Genomic DNA, 21419 nt, shown 5'->3' on the forward strand with positions numbered 1-21419 from the left:
TTATATTTTGTTTGAATTTGTGCGATAGATAGCAAAATTAGGAACATGACTCTACCAAGTTAAAGGCTTCTACTCATCTCGTAAGAATGATAGATTATACTTGCACTCCAGGCTATTTTCTCACTTCACATGACATCAACAGGCAAAAGCACACCTAGACTATGTGCTTCTTGAAGGTGCCTGATTTATTTGTCTTTGTATCTATGACACTGAGCTCACTATACATAGTTGGCACTTAGCGTTTACTAATAACTTAATAAAATTAAACATTACACCTCCATTATGAGGCTTGTAATCTAACCCACTAAACAGAGATAATATTTAACGTTACCAAAAATAATACACAAATTGAAAGCCCCCCTTCAGATGGATACTCAATAAATAATGAATAAATTTAAATGGAGTAATAACTACAGAGACTCACATTTCACTACTGGCCTCTACCAAGTAATGATACCTACCCAGATGATACAGAGGGTTTTTTAATCTTTTAAAATATGTCATCTAGATGATAACAGCATTAAATAAAACATATGAGCATTGTCTGAGATGACACAGTAAACTGGGCAGAATATGTTTTTATACAGGTTCGTGCAGATGGTTAACCATTCACCAGCACCTTGGCAGGACTGTGTGAAAGTGAACTCCTCACGTGGTAGCAAAGGTAACAGAATACACACTCCTTCCTGGTTCTGTGTCTAATTAATGACAACCTTCTGTATCTGAATATTATTTTTCTAAAGCACTGGACTATACTGTTTTTGAAACCAAAATAATTTGCTTCTGTTATGCAAATGTATTGTGTCCTATAGACCAACAAATTGTATTTATTTGATAAAAAGGAAATAGCTTAAATCTGAAATATAGAATTGCCTACACTTGTCATTTTAAATTTCTAAAGAAATGACAAATGCTTGAGGTGATTCATACCCCGATGACCTTGATTTGATCATTATACATTGTATGCCTATATCAAAACATCACATGTACCCCATAAATATATACAACTATTATATACCCATAATAATTTTTTTTTAATTCTCAAAATGACTCCACCTAGATAGCCAATTTCACTTGATACTATCACTTTCAAATGGGCCCTTCCCCATGTCATGCTTGTAATCTTTCCATAGCACAGGAAGTTCTCAAGAGTTTTTTTATAAAGTACCTTTTATCTGCAACAATTTAGTTTAAGCACATTGATATTAATAATATTTAATGGCCTTCTTATTTGATACTCTTATACTTAGTAAAAACACATTAAATAAAATTAATAATTTGTATACTATATGTGCTACCATTATTATCCCAAACAGCTCAGTTTCAAGACCTTGGAGCCTTGCAACCTTATTCTCCATACTCGATAGTTGCAAAGTCCTGTTGAGTCTTCCCCATGAAGGTTTTCATATCTGTCCCATACCCTCATACTCACTGCTACTCTATAACTCCACTCCAGGCAAACACTATCCACACCCGGATATTCGCAAATGCTTCCTAACTTGTTTCTCCAACTCTGCTTCCCCACCCTTTTCCAGCCTTCCTATACTTCAAAGTCAGATTAATCCCCTAATCACAACTCTGACTTGTGACCCCATAACTCTCACTGCCTAAAAGCAGAAACCCCAAAGGAGTTGGGTTTGAATTCAGCTCCCTTAAGGATTTTAATCTCAGAAATACTTCTGAAGGGATTCCAACTTTGGTCTCAAATTACACTGACTGGCAAAGAAAATCCCTTCCCACTTTAAAATCCTGTGATACTTTTCCTAACTTTCCCCCTTTACTGCTTTCTATCCAATACTTCAAAAAATTGTTCCCTGGACATAACTTTCCCACCTGAAGGACTCAGCAGAGATGTTTCAGACAAAATACGCAGTTTCTATTTTCTTATGATAAAAGGGAAGGAAGCACCTATTACTTTGCCAAGAAAGAAACCCAAATGGAAAGATTTGAAGGAATTCTATAATGGACATCTTGGTAAAGCAAATAATTTTTAAAGACAGCCATTTATTTATCATTTTAATAGCCTGAATTTCCATATCTCAAATTTCTTTAAAATGTGGACCAGTCATACAAAATGCACTAAACTAAAATAAATTCCATTTTTTACATGAACCTGCTCAAATTCATATATATCATTCCTTTCTCTTCCTAACCATCCAACCACTGCAATGCTATTCGCCTCACTAGATGCAGAGAACATAAACATCTACCTACAAAAACTACCCTGAAAACCCCTCATAAAGATATTTTCTCAAATATCACACAAAGGATGAACAAAAAGAAAGATGAAGTCACCTGCTTATTGTCCTCCTCTATGAATTTCAGCAAAGCACTGCTCGATTTACAGGCCTTGATTTCCATATGGAATATCTGCTTTTGTAACATGCCAGTGATGAATCACCACATTTCAATTCAGATGTTTTAATATTTTCTTGAGTGTATTATTATGACTCAGGGTGTTGCCACAATTATTTCATCTTAGATTAAGTTTTTGATAAAGTTAATTAGGCCATTCTAGCTGCCTCTAAACAAGATTGTGAAACAAAGAGAAATAAAAACTTTCTTAGGAGCAGTGATCCTGAGCCTCTCATATTACACGAAATCTCTTCTCGTATTACTCCAAGGATCACTGAGCACATGTGAATTTTATGAAACGCAGGTCTGCTTATATGGTATACAAAGCCAAATGCTTTTAAGACCATTGCCAACAGTCTTCAAGTCAGTAATACTTCACATAAATAATACTGCCTATCAATTCTTTTTGCCCAAGTAGCTAATAATTCTGTCATGAAACCAAAACTGCCTTTAGAAATATATACGACTAACTTCCTTCCTTCCTTCCTTCCTTTCTTCCTTCCTTCCTTCCTTCCTTCCTTCCTTCCTTCCTTCCTTCCTTCCTTTCTCCCTCCCTCCCTCTCTCTCTCTCTCTCTCCTCTCTCTCTCTCTCTCTCTCTCTCTCTCTCTCTCTCTCTCTCTTTCTTTCTTTCCTCTCTGCCACTCAGCCTAAGCCCAACAACATTGGTTGAAAGAATCATTTATAAGTTCACTGATAATAATGTGGAACTTAACTTTGGGAAGTCTATTCATTTCACAGTTAAGCCTCCATTTTTCAGGCATGGAAACTTCTTGGTTAATATCTTGAAAGTACCTGGCTAATGTGAACAGACCTTGCCCAGTGTCAACTTGATGACATTATAGTATCGGCTTTCCATTTCTGCCCCTATGGAGCAATCATACAGCACCACAATCCTCTAAATATATCATGAAAGTAAATCATTCAGACTATAGTGCATAAATATATCACATTTCCAAAATGGGCAAGACAGCCCATACTAGTCTCCTATTGTTAAGCAGATTGCATAACCTCCTATAATTCAAAACATTCTATAAGAAATCACTCACTTCTCAGTAACTTGCTAATTACTTTGAGCTACTCATGAACCCGAGATCACCAGTGTTACGTGAAGATGCCCATTCATACTCCGGATGTAAAAGTTTGCTATGGATTAAAAAGGATAAGGCTAAGATTTAATGAATTTTCCAGAGAAAGTTTTTAAGGAAATTTCAAACTGTTCTTTGAGGTGTGTCAAAGAAGTTGAGATGCAATAGAAAAAAAATTGTCCTCTAAGTTAAAACCCAGCCATGCTGCTCACTAGCTGTGTGACTATGGGAAAGTAATTCAGTCTTTCTGAGCCACAGCTTCTTTCTCTGCTCCTCAAAAATTTAAAAATCTACCTCACAATGTGGGATCAAAGGAGATGATACATGCAAAAGTAAACTAGAGCATGCTACGTGACAGAAGCTCACTCTGTAGTGGGGAAAATATTTAATACATATAATAATTATAATAATATAAATGCTCAAATAGACACTATAGGAGAACAGAGGAGGGAGCATGTTATCTCAGCCTAAGAAAGAGTAGGGCTCACAGAGGAGACGGAGTCTAATTGGCCTGGAATGGATGAAGGAGGGATGAGGGATGGATGAAGGAGACTTCCGGGACTACAGGAGAGGCTGGGAAACTGCAGGGAAACAACCTAAACAAAAGCACATGGGCAGGGGAGGAGGAGTATGGTCTGTGGGGCTGGAGCACAGGGTGCTTATGGGGGCATGGTGGGAGACAAGGGCAGAGACAGAGGTGGGCACTGGATCAGGAAAAGCATGTAAGCCATGCCAAGAAGTCTAGACTTTATCCCACCGGTGATGGGAAGCCATAGAAAAGAAACGTCAAGACGAAAACACTAGACTTCTGGTTACAGTTTTTTCCTATATACCATGAGGTTTCTACTCTAGCTGTGTGCTCCTGGACAAGAAATACATTGAGACATAGATTTTGACTGTAAATATGTAAAAAGAAATGATTAATATGATGCATTTATTGAGTCCCTACTCTGTATTAGGCACTATGGTAAGCCCTCTGCATATATTAAATTATTCATCTTTAAAACATAACTGCAATGTGGGCATTATCATCCACATTTTACAAATGAGGAAACTGAGACTCAAAGGATCAAATCTCCTGTCCGAGTTCAAAGAACAGGTAATCGGCAGAACCAGCATTAGAAATTATATGCAACCAAAACTTTGCAGAAAAATAAGAACATTGATTTTTTTTTCAGTTAAACAAATTATATATGAATATTATAACATTATTTTTTAAAAAGTTTTTACTGGAAGTTTTTTAAATTTCTTACCGCAAGTATTATTACCTCTCAACAACTTGAGTCTTTATTAGACAAAAATTACTTTTAGAAAGACTGGTACATATGGATATAGTCTATTCCAACAGCTATTAATTTCTATCTCAACACCAAAGTCAAGAAGCAAATCATTCAAAACTTATTTTTAATTAAAAGGAAAATATCAGAAAGTGATTTTGTAATCTTTATCGTGATGCAAAATCTATGACTTTAAGTAACATTCTAAAAATGTACCCAATACGAAATTTAAAAAGTATTGCATAATACTGCTCATAATCTTAAAATTACTTTAAAATACATAGTTTCACATTTGCAAACATCTGCCATAGCCTTATTTCTTTTATACCAGCAGACTTTATTCAACTCCAAGATTCACTTTATCAACAAAGGAGGAAGGTAGTGGCTAATGAATTTTCAAAATACAAAACAAATATTGCCAAGCTCCACAAGAAGCACTAACAACAAAAACTGATAGTACTTATATACATGCACACATGATGCACGTGATTGAAAGGTCCTTCATTTATAATATTACTACTCTTCCTTTCTATTACAGCACAATAAGAATGTGCATTCAAAAGAGGTTATGCAAGAAGATACAAAATAAGTACAAACAATGCCAAGTAAACTACCTTTAACTATTTACTTTTCACTACAAATAAAATACATAGACTCAAGAGTAAAAAACTGGAGATACCAAATTACTTCTAGGTATCACCTACTTTTCTAGAGAGCTGAGACAGCAATAAAGAAATTGAAGTATACTGAAAGGTTTCTACAGTTGGAAAAACACAGATATATTAAAAATAACCTTAAGGAAGACAGCCAGCAATATGGTTTGTAACTAGATGAGAATATGGTTTCCATGGTTTCTGCAGGTGTTACCCCTCCCAGTCTGAATTACCTTGCAGTGAAATATGGAGATTGTCGATGCCCAAGGAAACCTGCTCATCTTCCGTGGGAAGCACAGGACTAGATGCCATTCTTTGACTCAATGGAGATTATATCTTGTCCATCTCAGTTAAAGAAGAAAACTGAAAGTGAAATGGATAAATGATCATTAGTAACTCTGCAGCTCTGCACTTCTAGTAAACAAGCATTGCCAGAAAACAACAGCAGCAGCTAAAACCTACCCTCCAAAACAAGAATGGCTTAGATTCTAGTGAGTGTTTCCACAGTCCACGAAGAACAAAGTAACTACGCCTTCTTTTTGAATTATAATCAAGATTTTGCCCTGTGACCTATTCATGCCCTTTAGAGTTGTTTTCAGAACTCCAAAAGAACTAGCACTGTAGACTCCACCAGTTCGGTGAAAAGGAAAGCTATGCTATTACATTTAATAATTTGTCTAGAGGAAGTAAAGTTGATACAAACTGATATCTTAGGCATTGATGTATATGTTATTGTTAACCTTCAAACCTGCAAGGATTTTCTTTAAAACTTTTTTTAAACTTAGTTCCTTTTCTGCTCCATAAATGTTGCCATTTACTGGAAACAATAAGAGCTGAGCCTACATAGCTCGCAAAGTGAAACTAAAAAAACTAATATTATCAAAAAGAATATTTTGATGAGATATCTATTATATTGAATTATTTTCCCAGGGGCTTATTGTTCCCACGAACACATTTTTTTCCTCTAGCCCCACTTTGACTCTTGAAGAATCCTTCCAGTAAGAGTAATTTTTATTCTATAACTCTTAAAAAGCACTGATTCACAAATGCATGTCACTATTAGTTTCTAGGGGCTAAGAATAAAACACTGACTTCTCTGACCATACAGATGGTCAAATAACAAAATAAAACTAACCAAACATAAAAATATAAAAGGTATTAGGGGATAGACAAACGCATAGATAAATGTATAGCTTTGTGATCAAGCAAGTATTCCCAAATGTTAATGTTAGAATCTATGTGTTAAATATATAGGTGTTGACCATAAAATCCTTTTAACTTTTGCTGTATACTAAAAAATTGTCATAATAAAATGCTGGGAGGAAAGCTAAAAATAAATAAATCCAAGGCCAACAGCCAGATGCAATCAATCATAGTATATATTAAATAGACCACTTTTTTTTTTTTTTTTTTTGAGACAGAGTCTCACTTTGTTGCCCAGGCTAAAGTGAATGCCGTGGCGTCACCCTACCTCACAGCAACCTCAATCTCCTGGAGGCTCAAGCTATCCTCCTGTCTCAGCCTCCCAAGCAGCTGGGACTACAGGCATGCGCTACCATGTCTGGCTAATTTTTTGTATATATATTTTTAGTTGGTCAATTAATTTCTTTCTATTTTTAGTAGAGACGGGGTCTCACTCAGGCTGGTTTCAAACTCCGGACCTCGAGCAATCCACCCGCCTCGGCCTCCCAGAGTGCTTAGGATTACAGGCGTGAGCCACCGTGCCTGGCCTAAATAGATCACTTTTAAAAATGCAAATAAGAATCATGCTACAGTATGGCTACAAAAATCTATCAATTCTGTTTATCATCAAATACCTTTTATTATCTCTCCCATGGTTCACCATTAACGATTTTACCCATCAAATAAGCTTTACTAATTAATGATTAAGTTGTTTATCCTCTGGATTAAAATGACTCAGAACCAGTCTGAGGTAACAGTGTTACGGTACTGAGTTGATACAATCCTAACCAAAAGGGAAGGCTGTTTATTAGTTCATGGTGAGGCCAGGCAGCCCCACGACTGATAGATACAAATGTCCTTAGCTTTGTGATAAACTGAAGACCTCCGCCACCCCTTCCCATACCCTAGGGCTCCTGAACCCAAAGTACTTCTTCATTTTGACAGCAGAAAAACTGAATTTCACAATGAATTTCCTAAGGGTACCCATTATTCCATGACAGAGCTATTTTAAAAAAAAGATAATACTAACAAAGTAGCTTTGTTACTTCTATACCTAGCACTTACTATATATAGGCATTGTGCTAAGCACTTCACACATACAACCTCCTTTAGTCTTTATCACAACTGTATGAGTTAGGAACTATCATTATCCCCATATTTGAAAGGCAAAACTGAGATGCACAAATATGATATACAGTTGTCTAAGGACACGCAGCTAATAAATGATGGAGCCAAGACTTGAGTCCAGATGATTTTGGCATCAGAGTTCATGCGCTAAACCAACACATGATGGTACCTCCTAGAATTAGCAAAGGTTGCTATATGTCATTTATTCTTGCTTTCATTCATTTACTCAGTAAGCATTTACAATGGGCTAGGTTCTCCTCTCAAGAAATTCAGTCTTCTGAGAATGACAAATGAACACAATATTAAGCAGTATTTCTAAGACTGTGGTACCGGTCCATGGCATGTTAGGGATCGGGCTGCAGAGCTCTGCCACTATCCTCCACCCATCCCTGGAAAAATCGTCTTCCATGAAACTTGGGGGAGAGAGGCGCAGAGCAGGAGGTGAGCAGCAGGCAAGAAAAGGTTGGGGACCACTGCTGTCAGAGATGTAAGTCGAGAGTACTCTGGAAACAAGGAGAGGGCACGCCCCATCACGTGAAGCTGGAAATGGGCATGGCTGTCAGGAGTTGCAGTGGACTGAATTCTTATGCCCCCCAAAATGCATATGTGGAAATCTATTCCTCAGTGTCACAGTATTAGGAAGTAAGGCCTTTGGTAGGTGATCCTCACTAATTACCTACCTCACTAGGGTAGGTAATCCTGCCCTTAGAAAGAGGCCCAAGAGAGATTCTTCAGCCCTTTTACCAGGTGAGGTTAGAGTGGGAACACAGGCCCTCACTCGACACCAAATCTGCTAGCGCCTTGATCTTGGACTTCTGAAACCCCAGAACTGTGGGAATTCAATTTCTGTTGTTTAAAAGCTACCCAGGCCGGGGTGGCTCACGCCTGTAATCCTAGCACTCTGGGAGGCCGAGGCAGGAGGATCGCTCAAGGTCAGGAGTTCGAAACCAGCCTGAGCAAGAGTGAGACCCCATCTCTATTATAAATAGAAAGAAATTAATTGGCCAACTAATATATATATAGAAAAAAATCAGCCAGGCATGGTGGTGCATGCCTGTAGTCCCAGCTACTTGGGAGGCTGAGGCAGCAGGATTGCTTGAGCCCAGGAGTTTGAGGTTGCTGTGAGCTATGCTGACGCCATGGCACTCACTCTAGCCTGGGCAACAAAGCAAGACTCTGTCTCCAAAAAATAAAAAAAATTAAAAAAATAATAAAAGCTACCCAGTTTATGGTATTTTGCTATAGCAGCCCAAACAGACTAAGACAGGAGTATACTTAATATAAAATAGCATTTCATCCCAAACAACGCCATTAGCATTAGCATTATTTGGATGATATCTTGAATTTGGTAAGAATGTCTCTGAGAGTGGTTATTGCCACTCGATATTAATCAAATGTAAAGGATCAATGGAGGAGAAAGGATCATTTCCTATATTTATATTAAAAATAAAAACAGAACAATAAAGAGAAGTTGATAACCAGAGAATCAAGAAATATCGCTGTTCTAAACTGGTATGTGGGTTTGCTTCACTGGATTGTATATTAAAGTTGTAGGAAAATGCTGGGTGCTGTGGTTTGTGCCAGTAGTCCCAGATACCCAGGAGGCTTAGGCAGCAAGATCACTTGAGCTCAGGAGTTCAAGGTTAGACTGGGCAACATAGTGAGATCCCATCTCTAAAAAAAGTTTTTTAATAAAAATTAAAAAATAAAGTTCTAGGGGAAAATTAGATAAAATGATAGCCCCCCCCCCCAGAAAAACCAGTTTAGACCTTAAAATAACTAGATATCTGGGAAGTTTGTTTTTAACCATGAAAAATTATTAGCAAAGTCAATAAAACATAAATTATAACTTTTTATTTCCTAGAAAATTTCTTAGAAAATCTAAAAATGTTCATTAAAAGTAAAACCACATTTTGAAGACTGAATCAATCGCAAGTGTTAAGTGATTGACCCAAGTACTGTCTTAGTACAATTATGTATCCAGAGATGCTACAGGAGTCATGAGGATGTGACTGAAGACAATTTTTTTTTTTTTTTTTTTTTGAGACAGAGTCTCACTTTTGTTGCCCAGGCTAGAGTGAGTGCCGTGGCGTCAGCCTAGCTCACAGCAACCTCAAACTCCTGGGCTCAAGTGATCCTCCTGTCTCGGCCTCCCGAGTAGCTGGGACTACAGGCATGCGCCAACATGCCCGGCTAATTTTTTGTATATATACTTTTAGTTGGTCAATTTCTTTCTTTCTATTTTTAGTAGAGACGGGGTCTCGCTCAGGCTGGTTTCGAACTCCCGACCTCGAGCAATCCGCCCGCCTCGGCCTCCCAGAGTGCTAGGATTACAGGCATGAGCCACTGTGCCCGGCCTGAAGACAATTTTTGATGACATTTCCCACGCGGTAGTTTTTTGTGAGAAACAGGGCGAACCCATTGACATTTTCAGAGAGGAGTTACTTGTCAAGCAGGGCCCATGAAAAACCGGAACAGAGTACAGAAGAAAAGTTTAGAGAGATTTCTCAAGATCTGAATTGAGAAGCTAGGAAGACTATGAAAAAGAAGGCAGAAAGAGGAGTGAGGGCTTGGCTAGGACTTGTGTGAGTCAGAGGTCACTGTTAACCAAAAGTCCCAGGAACTACCCTAACTCTGCGTTCTGACTCCCCTGAGGGGAGCGAGGGAGCTGCTTCCTCAGGTAAATCCCAGCCCAATAGAGACTTTCCCAGGCACTCCTCACAGCTTTCCTTTTCCCTTTCAAATAAAAGTTATCGCAATCATAAAACAAAGCCAGGGTTTATTTATTTATTTATTTTTTATTTCAGCATATTAAGGGGGTACAAATGTTAAGGTTACATATATTGCCCATGCCCCCTCTCCCCTCTTGAGTCAGAGTTTCAAGCGTGACCTTCCCCCAAACATTGCACATCTCACTCATTATGTTTGTATATACCTATCCCCTCCTTCCCCCTCCCACCTGTCTGACACCTGATAAATGTTATTCCTGTATGTCCACTTAGGTGTTGATCTGTTAATACCAATTTGTTGGTGAGTACATGTGGCTTTTCCTTTCTTGAGACAGCCAGGATTTACATTAAAACAAATGAGACTATTCTTAAAAGTGAGTAACATCTTCAGGAACATAACCAGAGGTTGGGTGAGGAATTAAGGTAGTGGCATTAAAGCTTCTAAGGTCAAGTGGAATTATGTTTTAAAAATTGACACAAATTAATACATAAACTTTTACAAATGGCATGAGCTATTTTGAAATGACTGTGGTTTGCTTATGTAATATTACTTTATATGCCTGTGGTATCTCCAAAACCTCAAAACACTAGTAAATTTCCCTTTTTAAAAGAAACCTTGGCATTTACTCCAATTATTAGAATGTTTTCAACTAAAATATGATATCTGAATAGAGATTATCTCAAATGAATGGGGTTATGGGTGATTTTTATTTTCTTCTTTTTGCTTATCTGCATTTTCAAAATTTCAAATGATGAATGTATATTTCTGCTGAAATAAAAAAAACATTTTTGCTTTTATTTTAATGAAATGACAAAAAATGGGGAATAAGGCATTACTCAGTTCACGTTCAGTTCTTCAATCCATATGCTGTATAACTTATATATCTGTATCTTCATAAGGAAAATACTCTCCTAAAAGAACAAAATATTTTTAAACTTCTCTGAGTTTCTCAGAAATCTCCAGAAAATACTTCCAAAAGCCTTTTTGGTAGCTCAATGGGTCTTTCATTTTCTCATTATTAGATAGTTTGTTAATAGCCCCTGCCAATCTAATAGCAATTGAAACATCACTTTGTCAATAGTTAGAAAAAAGCATTCATCCAGTCTTTAAAGTTGATCATGCTGGATACAGTGGCTTATGCCTGTAGTCCCAGAATTTCAGGAGGCAGAGGCAGGAGGATCGCTTGAGCCCAGGAGTTTGAGACCAGCCTGGGCAATACAGCAAGGCCCCAACTCTATTCCTTATTTAAAATTTAAGCAAAAAATAGGTTCATGAGAAGATGTATCATAGCAGGATGCAGTAAATACATTCATGTATTTCTTTAACAGAGTGATTTAAATGGCTGCATTTTCCCTGGGGTGTCTCCTTTGTTCTTTTACTAATCTTCAGCTATACCATGTCATGTATGGTCCACATAGGAATTCTGAAGGATCTCCCTTTTATCAGTTAAATTATAGAGCTATTCCTAGAAACTGACAGTTATTAACTTTGATCTACTTACAAACTCACAGCAAAAAGTTGGTGAAACATTTGCAATAAGTTTCTTTATCTTTTCCCCATAAACTTTTCCTAACTCTGTTATTATTCATCCTGTAATCATCATTTGACCGGAAGCAATTGGTGTAAATTCCCAGGCGGGGTAATTTATAAAGTCCACTCTATTATCTCCTCCCTGGCACTTTGTTCTTATAATGACCACCACAAAATACCAGAAGGATCAATCCTATCTATTCACTACTTGTTTAGAATATAAACATGTAGCAATTCTCAGGTTATGATGCCACTGGGTTTGCAATCCCATGATGAAGCAGTGTCCCTCTCCAGCCAATACCAACTGTGACACTAAACTACCCACTTAAACCACGATGATCCACTTCCCTAAAAGAGCCTTCTGCTGACCTTGACCCAGTCCTGATGCTCTCAACTGCAGTGTCTATGGCTACAGAATGGGAACAATACTTTTCTTAAAGAGTGGTTGTTGGAATGTAATGAAAAAGCCCATGAAACTAAAAACTACGTGACAACTAACATTCACTGAGCACTTACTATAAGAGACATACTACAGTATAGAAAGGGTATTTGTTATAATCTGTGAAATACATTTACTGGGATTATCCCACTTCTTAATCAGCAGTAAAAATTAAAAGCTAGTCACGATACTAAAATGAAGAGTAAAAAACTTAAGGATGAAAATTTCCAAAGCTGCAAAACCTGATGTGTGAAATCAGCACAGAGCCAGAAAGCTCCCCACAAATGCTGATTCCCCTCACGTGAGCACCTATAGTAGTCAAAATTTAGAGACAGAAAGTAGAATGGTGGTTGCCAGAGGATGGGGGGAGAAGGAGTGGAGAGGTAACTGTTTTAATTAACTTTTAATTGTTTAATGGATACAGAGTCTCAGTTTTGCAAGATGAAAAGAGTTCAGGAAGCAGATGGTAGTGATAGTTGCACAACAATGTGAATATACTTAATACCACTGAATGGTACACTTAAAAATGGTTAAGATGGTGAATTTCATGTTATGTGTATTTTACCACAATTTTTTTTTAAAAAAGTTCTAAGAAAACTTTTCAACCTATAGTTTATATCCAGCTAAAGTATGAATCAAGTGTTCGGGTAGGAAAAAAGTCATTTCCTGGCATGCAAAGCTCCAAAAACTTTACGTCCTATGCACTCACTCTTAGAAAGCTACTGAGCAAGGTGTGCGCCTATAATCCTAGCTGCTCAGAGGGGCTTGAGACCAGCCTGGGCAAAAGAGCAAGACCCTCCCATCTCAAAAGAAAAAAGAAAGAAAAGAAAGAAAGAAAGTGAGAAAGCAAGCAAGCAGGCAAGCTATTGGTGGGGTTACTTTGCTCCAACAAAATAAGAGAGTAAAACAAGATGGAAGGAAGTATTCCAACAAAATAAAAAAACTAAACTAAAAGTGAGAAAAACAGGGACTAGGGACTGAACACAGGAGAAATAAGGGGAAGTTTCCAGGACAGTCCTACAGCAGAGGCAGGAAAAAGGCAGGCTCTGAGAGAGAGGCGGTGTGAGGGGAGGATGAAATGGGGAGGAGGAAGGTGAAGACAGGAAAGGGGGAGCCAGTGGAATGAGGGGGGCACAGACTGCTGCCTCGGTGAGGTTAAAAAACTGTTTGAGCACTTCAGGAAATAAGCTACATGCGCTGAAGGCTGTGGTCGGAGGGTATCTGAATGAGTGATTTTGAAGACGGGGTGGATCCCGGTAAGATACAGTTCCAATTTGAGGTCTCAGAAACATTTTTTAAAAGCTATTCCTCCATTCATTCCACAAAGAATTTGTGGTTTGCAAAACATGTTCACCCTTTTTCTGGGTGGAAATACTGAGAAATTCTGAAGGAGAAAGGAATGAAGGGAACTGTCATCAGATGGCATCATTTTTCTCTGGGAAATAAGAAGGGAGGTCATTTCTCAGGCGCAGGGGAGCAAGGGTGGGCACCAGTCCTTGACAAATGAAAGTGCTTGGAACAGGCCACGGTCGAAAACATGAACAAACTGACCAGAGAAGCACACAAGGACTGGGAGGGCTGCTGAAGGCCCACTGAGGCCAGAACAGCACTTGATGTCCAAGATTTGCCCAAGAGGGCTCGGCAAAGAAACTCTCACAACTGCCTGACCCTTAAGTAAAGCCGTAACTGGTGGTGACTTAGTGAATTTCTGCCAACTAAAAAATGCTCTAAAATCACACATATACACAAGAAGACATACTTGAGAAGGTTCAGGGTAGAATCGTTTGCAACAGAAAAAAGTGAAAATACTCCAATCCCATCAGCAGGAGAATGGATATTGCAGTTGATTCATACACAGGAAGACTGTTCCACAGCTAAAAGGAACTAACGACCAGTACCAGCATGGACATATATCAAAACTGCAATGTTGGGGCAAGGGAGCAAGTGCAATAGGATAGCAGTACTGCAAAGGCATTTATGTACTTTATGTAAATTTCAAACATGCACATGCATACAAGTATATTAAAAGGACAAAAATGTGCTAGGAAATAGTACCCACGAATTCAGAGAGTGGAGCACAAAGGACTGGGAGGACGAGACTTCAGTTACACAGTTAACTTAGTTAACATCTAAGCAGGGAGTAAACGGTGAATGCTTGAATATTCACTATTAACATTCCTTCATTGTGATACACTTCTACTTAAGTTAGAGCAAAGTGAGATGAATCGGTTGAAAGAGCACCAGATTTAGAGTCAGAAGAATCTGGCTTAGTCCCAGCGCCTGCGCTGACCACGCGGCCTTGGGCAATCATTCAGCCTCTCCACGGTCCCGTTTCTTCATCTGTGAAATGAGGATAATGATTTTGTCTGGGCCAGCTCAAAGACATTCAGATTCCTGCCAAAGAATCTAACCTCAAGTCCTCTGCTGCACTTTTAAAAACACTGGATTACAAGAAACAATATTCATGGAGGGATGCCTGAAACAGTTAGAGTCCACCCATTCCTGGATGTTGTCTTTGGAGCCCGTCCAGCCGCCGTCAGGGAGCTGTGAACCTGAACAGCATTGTTCTAGCCCCTTGGAGAACTGCTTTTATTAAAATGTATTCTGATGGGATCCCGTAAGCCGCACTGTGCAGGATGTTATAGGAAACAGTCGAGAGAAACCCGCCATTGTACTCTTTACACAGGAGTTCAGGAGTACACAGCCCATAAACCACAGTGTTCCTTTTATGAGAACACGCCGTGGAAAATTCTCTCAGGTCTCCGTACCAAGAAAAACTGTGATCCTGAGCATCTATTCTTTCAATCTATGACAATGTTATTTTTATAAACAAGGTTTCCCTCTCTTTTTTGGCTGCAATCACCCATCTCTGCCAACTACACATGATTTTATGGAAAATAAGGTGTTTTATCACTTGCCATATCAGTCTATCTTTAGTTTTCCTTTACTCCAATATCTTCATCTACTTTTTTATTCTGTTGAATTTTATATGTCTCTCTAAAGTACTTCACACTTTCCCTGGAATAAGAGAAGGTACAAATAAACTCACTCACAGACTATTCTGTAAGGACTAGATGAGATAATGTATGAACCATGCTGAAATTACAAAATTTGTAATACAAATGTATTTTGAGTACATTGTTATTCATTTGAAATTTGGTAGCGGAAAATGGAAGTTTATGTGCTTTCAATAAATGAGATTATCTTAATATTTCTCAATGCCACATCACTTGAAGACAGCTAGATTCTAGTTCTAAGCCCTAGAAGAGGCCTAATTTGTAGACAACACGCTAAACCATATGTAAAGCATATGAATGACCTGGTGACCCACTCCATCACTTCTGCCAGGTTCTGCTTGTTCCTGTCCCATCATTCTTATACTAAGCGCATGTCACGATAGTTTCAGTCCCATAGACACCCCGAATCAATAGAGTCTTGCCTAGAAGCAATGGATTATTGGTGTTTCCAGGGTGGTGTGGAACAGTGAGGGGAGGAGCAAGAAGGTCATGAGAAACATGGTAAAAGGACTTATTATTCATGAGAAACATATATTCTTAAGGATTTTGTATACTCAAAACTATTCTTTTTTTTTTTTTTTTTTTTTTTGAGACAGGGTCTCACTTTGCTGCCCAGGCTAGAGTGAGTGCCGTGGCGTCAGCCTAACTCACAGCAACCTCAAACTCCTGGGCTCAAGCAATCCTCCTGCCTCAGCCTCCCAAGTAGCTGGGACTACAGGCATGCACCACCATGCCTGGCTAATTTTTTCTATATATATATTAGTTGGCCAAGTAATTTCTTTCTATTTATAGTAGAGAGGGGGTCTCGCTCTTGCTCAGGCTGGTTTTGAACTCCTGACCTCCAGCAATCCGCCCGGCTCGGCCTCCCAGAGAGCTAGGATTACAGGCATGAGCCACCGCGTCCGGCCCTCAAAAATATTTTTTTAATGATTTTACTCCTGGTGAATATACTCTTACTTCGCCTCCCCCTCCCATCTCCTCAATCTCCTCCTTCTGGGAGACCAGCAGTCAAAGCTCTGTGGTGTGACTCTGTCCAACTCTGCCCCAGCTCCCTCCACTCCAGCAAGGCAAACACAAATTACTCTATAAAATGCCAGCACTTTGAAATGAAAAAAGGCCATGTTAAACATGACACACACCTTCAAAGAGCTATAAAAACCATCTTATCTTGACACAAATTATTTAAACTTTCCGAATAGTGAAAAGACACAAGTAATTAGGTCAGCCCAGTCACTCAGTAGGTTGGCTTTGGGTGAAATGGTCTTCTTCCCCAAAGAAGTAGCTGTGTAACTAACATCACTTATCTCTGGTACTCACTCCAGGAATAGCTGCAGCACTCCAAGCTGGCTGCAGCCCTGACTCCCATTGCCTAGTTCTCATTAGACCCTTCCTGGCATTTTAAGCTGGAGTACATGCTGCCTACGTCCCTGCGTCAGTTTAGAGGCTGTAGGTCCTGCATGTTAGCTTGACCAACTCACATGAGAAACCCATTCCTTACCGGGCGTCCTCAAACTACAGTCCTCGGGCCACATGTGGGTGTTTTTGCCCGTTTGTTTTTTTACTTCAAAATAAGATATGTGCAGTGTGCATAGGAATTTGTTCATAGTTTTTCTTAAACTATAGTCCAGCCCTCCAACGGTCTGAGGGACAGTGAACTGGCCCCCTGTTTAAAAAGTTTGAGGACCCCTGGCTTAGACGCTGCCACACTGAGTCTACCCTGGCCCTGTGAAGCAGGGTACTTGGCCCTGGGTCCATCTCCAGATTCCAGATTCTGGCTTTTTCAGAACAGACTGTTTGCTGTCAGATCCTTATTGAAAATAGTATATGGCACTGGATGTTTGAAGAAAGATTAAAAGAAGGAACAAATAAACCTCAAACTCCTGGGCTCAAGCGATCCTCCTGCCTCAGCCTCCCGATTAGCTGGAACTACAGGTGTGCGCTTCAATACGCAACTAATTTTTCTATTTTTTGTAGAGACGGGGTCTTGCTCTTGCTCTGACTGGTCTCAAACTCCTGGCCTTAAGCAATATTCCTCCCTCTGACTCCCAAAATGCTAGAGTTACAGGTGTAAGCCAGCACACCCAGCCTTTCTTACAATTTTTAACCCTTTGCACTCGCTTGCTTTTTTCTCAATATCCACTTGACATTATCCACACTTGACATTCGAGTGTAAAACAAAAAATTTTTTGTCCCCAAATGGCCACAATTCTTGGCCATAGGAAAACAGAACTGCCCTCAAATGTTTTCCTGGATGTATTTTAAGGTAAAATGTCAATTTCTACTTGTAATTATTACCACCTCCTGTCCCTTGGGTTATCAAGTTTTCAAGAAGAACTTTGGTCCCAAACTATTCTGGAAAAAAAAAAAAGGTTAGGGGAATGGTGAAATCCTATTAAATTTACAAAGCTGAACTAGTCCTTCTGAACTGTGGTCAAAATGGTTGCACATATATCTGGCAAAATTCTGAGAAGAAAAAAATGACTGAAACATTTGGGAAAATACATGCAGAATCTCACTGTGATTATAACATTTTTTTTTTTTTTTGAGACAGAGTCTTGCTTTGTCACCCTGGCTAGAGTGCAGTCGTCATCATAACTCACAGCAACCTCAAACTCCTGGGCTCAAGCAATCCTACTGCCTCAGCCTCCTGAGTAGCTGGGTGCACACCTATAGAGGTGGACACTACCACGGCCAGCTAATTTTTTCTATTTTTAGTAGAGATGGGGGTCTCGCTCTTGCTCAGGCTGGTCTCAAACTCCTGAGCTCAAGCGATCCTCCAACTTTGGTCTCCCAGAGTGCTAGGATTACGGGCATGAGCCTCTGTGCCTAGCCTTATAACAGTATTTTTGTCAACTGTACAAGCATTTTTACACACGTTTCTGTTGTGTGGCATTTCCCCACTGATAAAGAATTGTTATCTCTAACATTCTAAAACACTAGTCTTTCCAAGACATTTAAGAGAAATATTTCTAAATTTGAAATATTTGACAGCAAATATTTAACGACAGCCAAAATATGTTGGCTGTTAAAATGAAGTTTGTTTCTGAAACAAAGTATTTCTCCAGAAAACTATTTGCCAATATTAGTGGCAGCTACAGAGATACTTTCACATACAGAAATTAATTTCTTACTTAAAAAGGGCAAAGGCAAAGTGATTTGACTTTTCCTTTTGGCCCTCACTACTATAACTAACCCAAACTACACATGCTTTTATCAACAGAGGCACCAGCTGCTGCCTGGCCAGGGACCCATTCTTTCTCTTTAATTGTGTTCCCTTATAGAGGAAATTAGCAAAATTAACCTTTTTCAGATAAGAGTCTGTTCTGTCTTATAATGTCCAAGATCCACTACAGCCCTGAATCACATGTATATACGTCTATGAAGGGGACCCGAATATGTCATCCCAAAATAGTCCTCTTTGGCATAAGGATTATTTTGAGCTGAAGGCAATTGAGAACAGCAGGACAAGCTCTAAAAACAGGGCTAGTTTCCCTTTTGTAAAGGAAATTTACATTTACAAAGGAAATTTCCATTTGTAAAGGTGTCTCCCACTCCAGTACCACAAAGAGGAGGATATCTCTTAACAACTCAAATCGATGGAGAAGGCACTTCTATCTCAAAGAAAACCTTCCTAAACAATCCTTGTATACTACACATTTCCTAAACACCTTCCCATAACTTATACCCCTTCTCCTTTGTCTACCTCCTTATTCACGCTTTGTCATCCTTTGGATGGTATACAGGCCCCCAAATTGTGCTGTAGTTCTTTGTGAACTCCCATGCATATGTAAGTAATTAAAGCTGTTTTTTCTCTTGTTAATCTCTTTTGTCAGTTTAATTGGCAAGGCCACTGAACCTACATGGTTTTTCCTCCTCCACCATTGCTTAAGTTTCTTGCTTAATTTAGAAGCTTTCCGACCCAATTTTATTCTAGCACTAGAGGGTAAGATAAATAATATAAAAACATGGACCAAATTCATGGGGAGTCAAGAGTTCCAAGTGAGTCAGTAATAATTCATTCATTGGAGTAATAATTCAAATATCAATTGAGTGCTTACTATTTCCCAGGCACTGCATCAGGCAGTGGGATGCAAGGATGAATAAATGGGAAATGCTTTCTATAAGGAACAGAGAGCTCAGGAAGCACAAACTGCAGTAACTAACTGCCTAGGGGAGTCTTAAAAAGTAAAACTTGTCATATAACAGGCATAAAAGGAAAAGGAGCAATTTCTGCCTTCCTACCATCAAGCTTTCCCAGCTAATGCAGGCAGGACCTAGCAAATGTGGATTGAAGGATGGGCAGGCTGGCCAGGACAAGTGAGCCTAGTTGAATTAGAAATCATTGACAAGTGCAAAAATAAATTTGTCCCTTTAATCCACAGTTGGGGCTCAGAAAACTATAACTCAAAGCAAAGGCCTCAGAATCAAAGTTTATCTCCGGCCTTCTCCTGCCCTCCCATCTCTCACTCCTCATTCTCCCCAGAGGCAAAGCCATAGACGCTAGAATCCCTCTTCCCCAAGGTGGGTCACAGAAACCAAACCCCTTGCCCTGAAGCCAGCCCTAACACCTAAAAACCTCTTCCCCCCACCTTTCTGTGTAAGAACTGGCCATGAAGGAATTCTCTGACTGGTAGGTATCGTTTGTAAGTCATAAGACCTTCATCATTCCAGAGAGGGGTCCTGCCCCATTCCCAGATGGATGGAATGCTGCACAGAGAGGCCAGGAAGAGCCTGAACAGATGGCACAGGCCTTGCTGTGTTTCCCGTCAGTCTATTACTGTCATACCCTACCCCTTTGTCCAGTCCTGTATTTCTACACGGCCTTGCGTGCTTCATCGACCTCAGCATAAAAATGGAGAGTTCACTCTCAGTCTTTGGGCCTTCATTCTGAAGGCTCCAGTGTCACTTAAAAAAGTTATAATTTAAAAAATGTGTGCTTTTCTCTTGTTGATCTGTCTTTTGTTACAGGCTGTGACCCTGCTGATGGGCGAGGACAGGTATCAGCCCTTTCCTCCCCTGCCCTACCACCACAGGGCCAAGGATTAAGAAATGTATCCAGGAATTTTTAAAGAATGAAAAAAATCCTTTCAATTACATATACTGTAATTATAAAAAGTACAACTATTGTCCAAATTTACTTTCTACAGAATGGCATATATATATATATATACTGTATTTACTTTAAAGAGGATTTTTGTACTATCACAGTATTTAATAATACATATTTATTCAAGTAATTTTAAATGTTACAGAAAACTAAAAGAATAAACTACATCCATGCGGGGTGCAGTGGCTCACGCCTGTAATCCTAGCACTATGGGAGGCCAAGGCTGGCTGACTGCTCGAGGTCAGGAGTTCGAAACCAGCCTGAGCAACAGTGAGACCCCGGCTCTACTATAAATAGAAAGAAAGTAACCTGCCAACTAATATATATAGAAAAAAATCAGCTGGGCATGGTGGCGCATGCCTGTAGTCCCAGCTACTCAGGAGGCTGAGGCAGAAGGATTGCTTGAGCCCAAGAGTTTAAGGTTGCTGTGAGCTAGGCTGATGCCACGGCACTCACTGTAGCCTGGGCAACAAAGTGAGACTCTGTCTCAAAAAAAAAAAAAAAAAGAATAAACTACATCCATAGTCTCACCATCCAAATAATACCACTCCTCATATTTCAGTCACTTTTTAGAAAATTTTTATCTCTATCATAGGTCCTTTATTTTTAGTGTTGTAATTATACCACAATCTTTTTTTTGTTCTAGTAAATATTAAGCATCGGTATTTCCATGTTATTAATCTCTACAGACATAATTTTAATGCCTGCATTATATCTTGATGATTCATAAAAATTTAAACTGGAAAAGAACAGCAAAGGTTAATCTCCTAAAAATCTCAAGAAGACTATGAAGAAAATGTTCTGTTATTGTTTAGCTTTCATTCATTTATTATTAGTCAATCATTTACCCAAAAAGTAATGTGCAGCTTGTATGCTCCAGGCACTATGCTGGGTAGTCAGGAAGATGGGACACAC

The 21419-nt window shown here is 39.1% G+C and overlaps 1 protein-coding gene across 6 annotated transcripts in view; it reads right to left on the reverse strand.

Annotated features, from left to right (window-relative positions):
• SYNE2 (spectrin repeat containing nuclear envelope protein 2) overlaps positions 1 to 21419 on the reverse strand; it is a 306127-nt gene that overhangs the window by 249952 nt on the left and 34756 nt on the right. For all 6 annotated transcript variants that reach the window (XM_076003979.1, XM_076003977.1, XM_076003981.1 and 3 more), the window contains exon 2: positions 5605 to 5734. In XM_076003979.1, the coding sequence (XP_075860094.1) occupies positions 5605 to 5683 (79 nt within the window). In that variant the 5' untranslated portion in view covers positions 5684 to 5734. The remainder of the gene's footprint in view (positions 1 to 5604; positions 5735 to 21419) is intronic.

This window comes from Microcebus murinus, chromosome 6, assembly GCF_040939455.1.
Source record: "Microcebus murinus isolate Inina chromosome 6, M.murinus_Inina_mat1.0, whole genome shotgun sequence".
In the NCBI taxonomy this organism is placed as follows: domain Eukaryota; kingdom Metazoa; phylum Chordata; class Mammalia; order Primates; family Cheirogaleidae; genus Microcebus; species Microcebus murinus.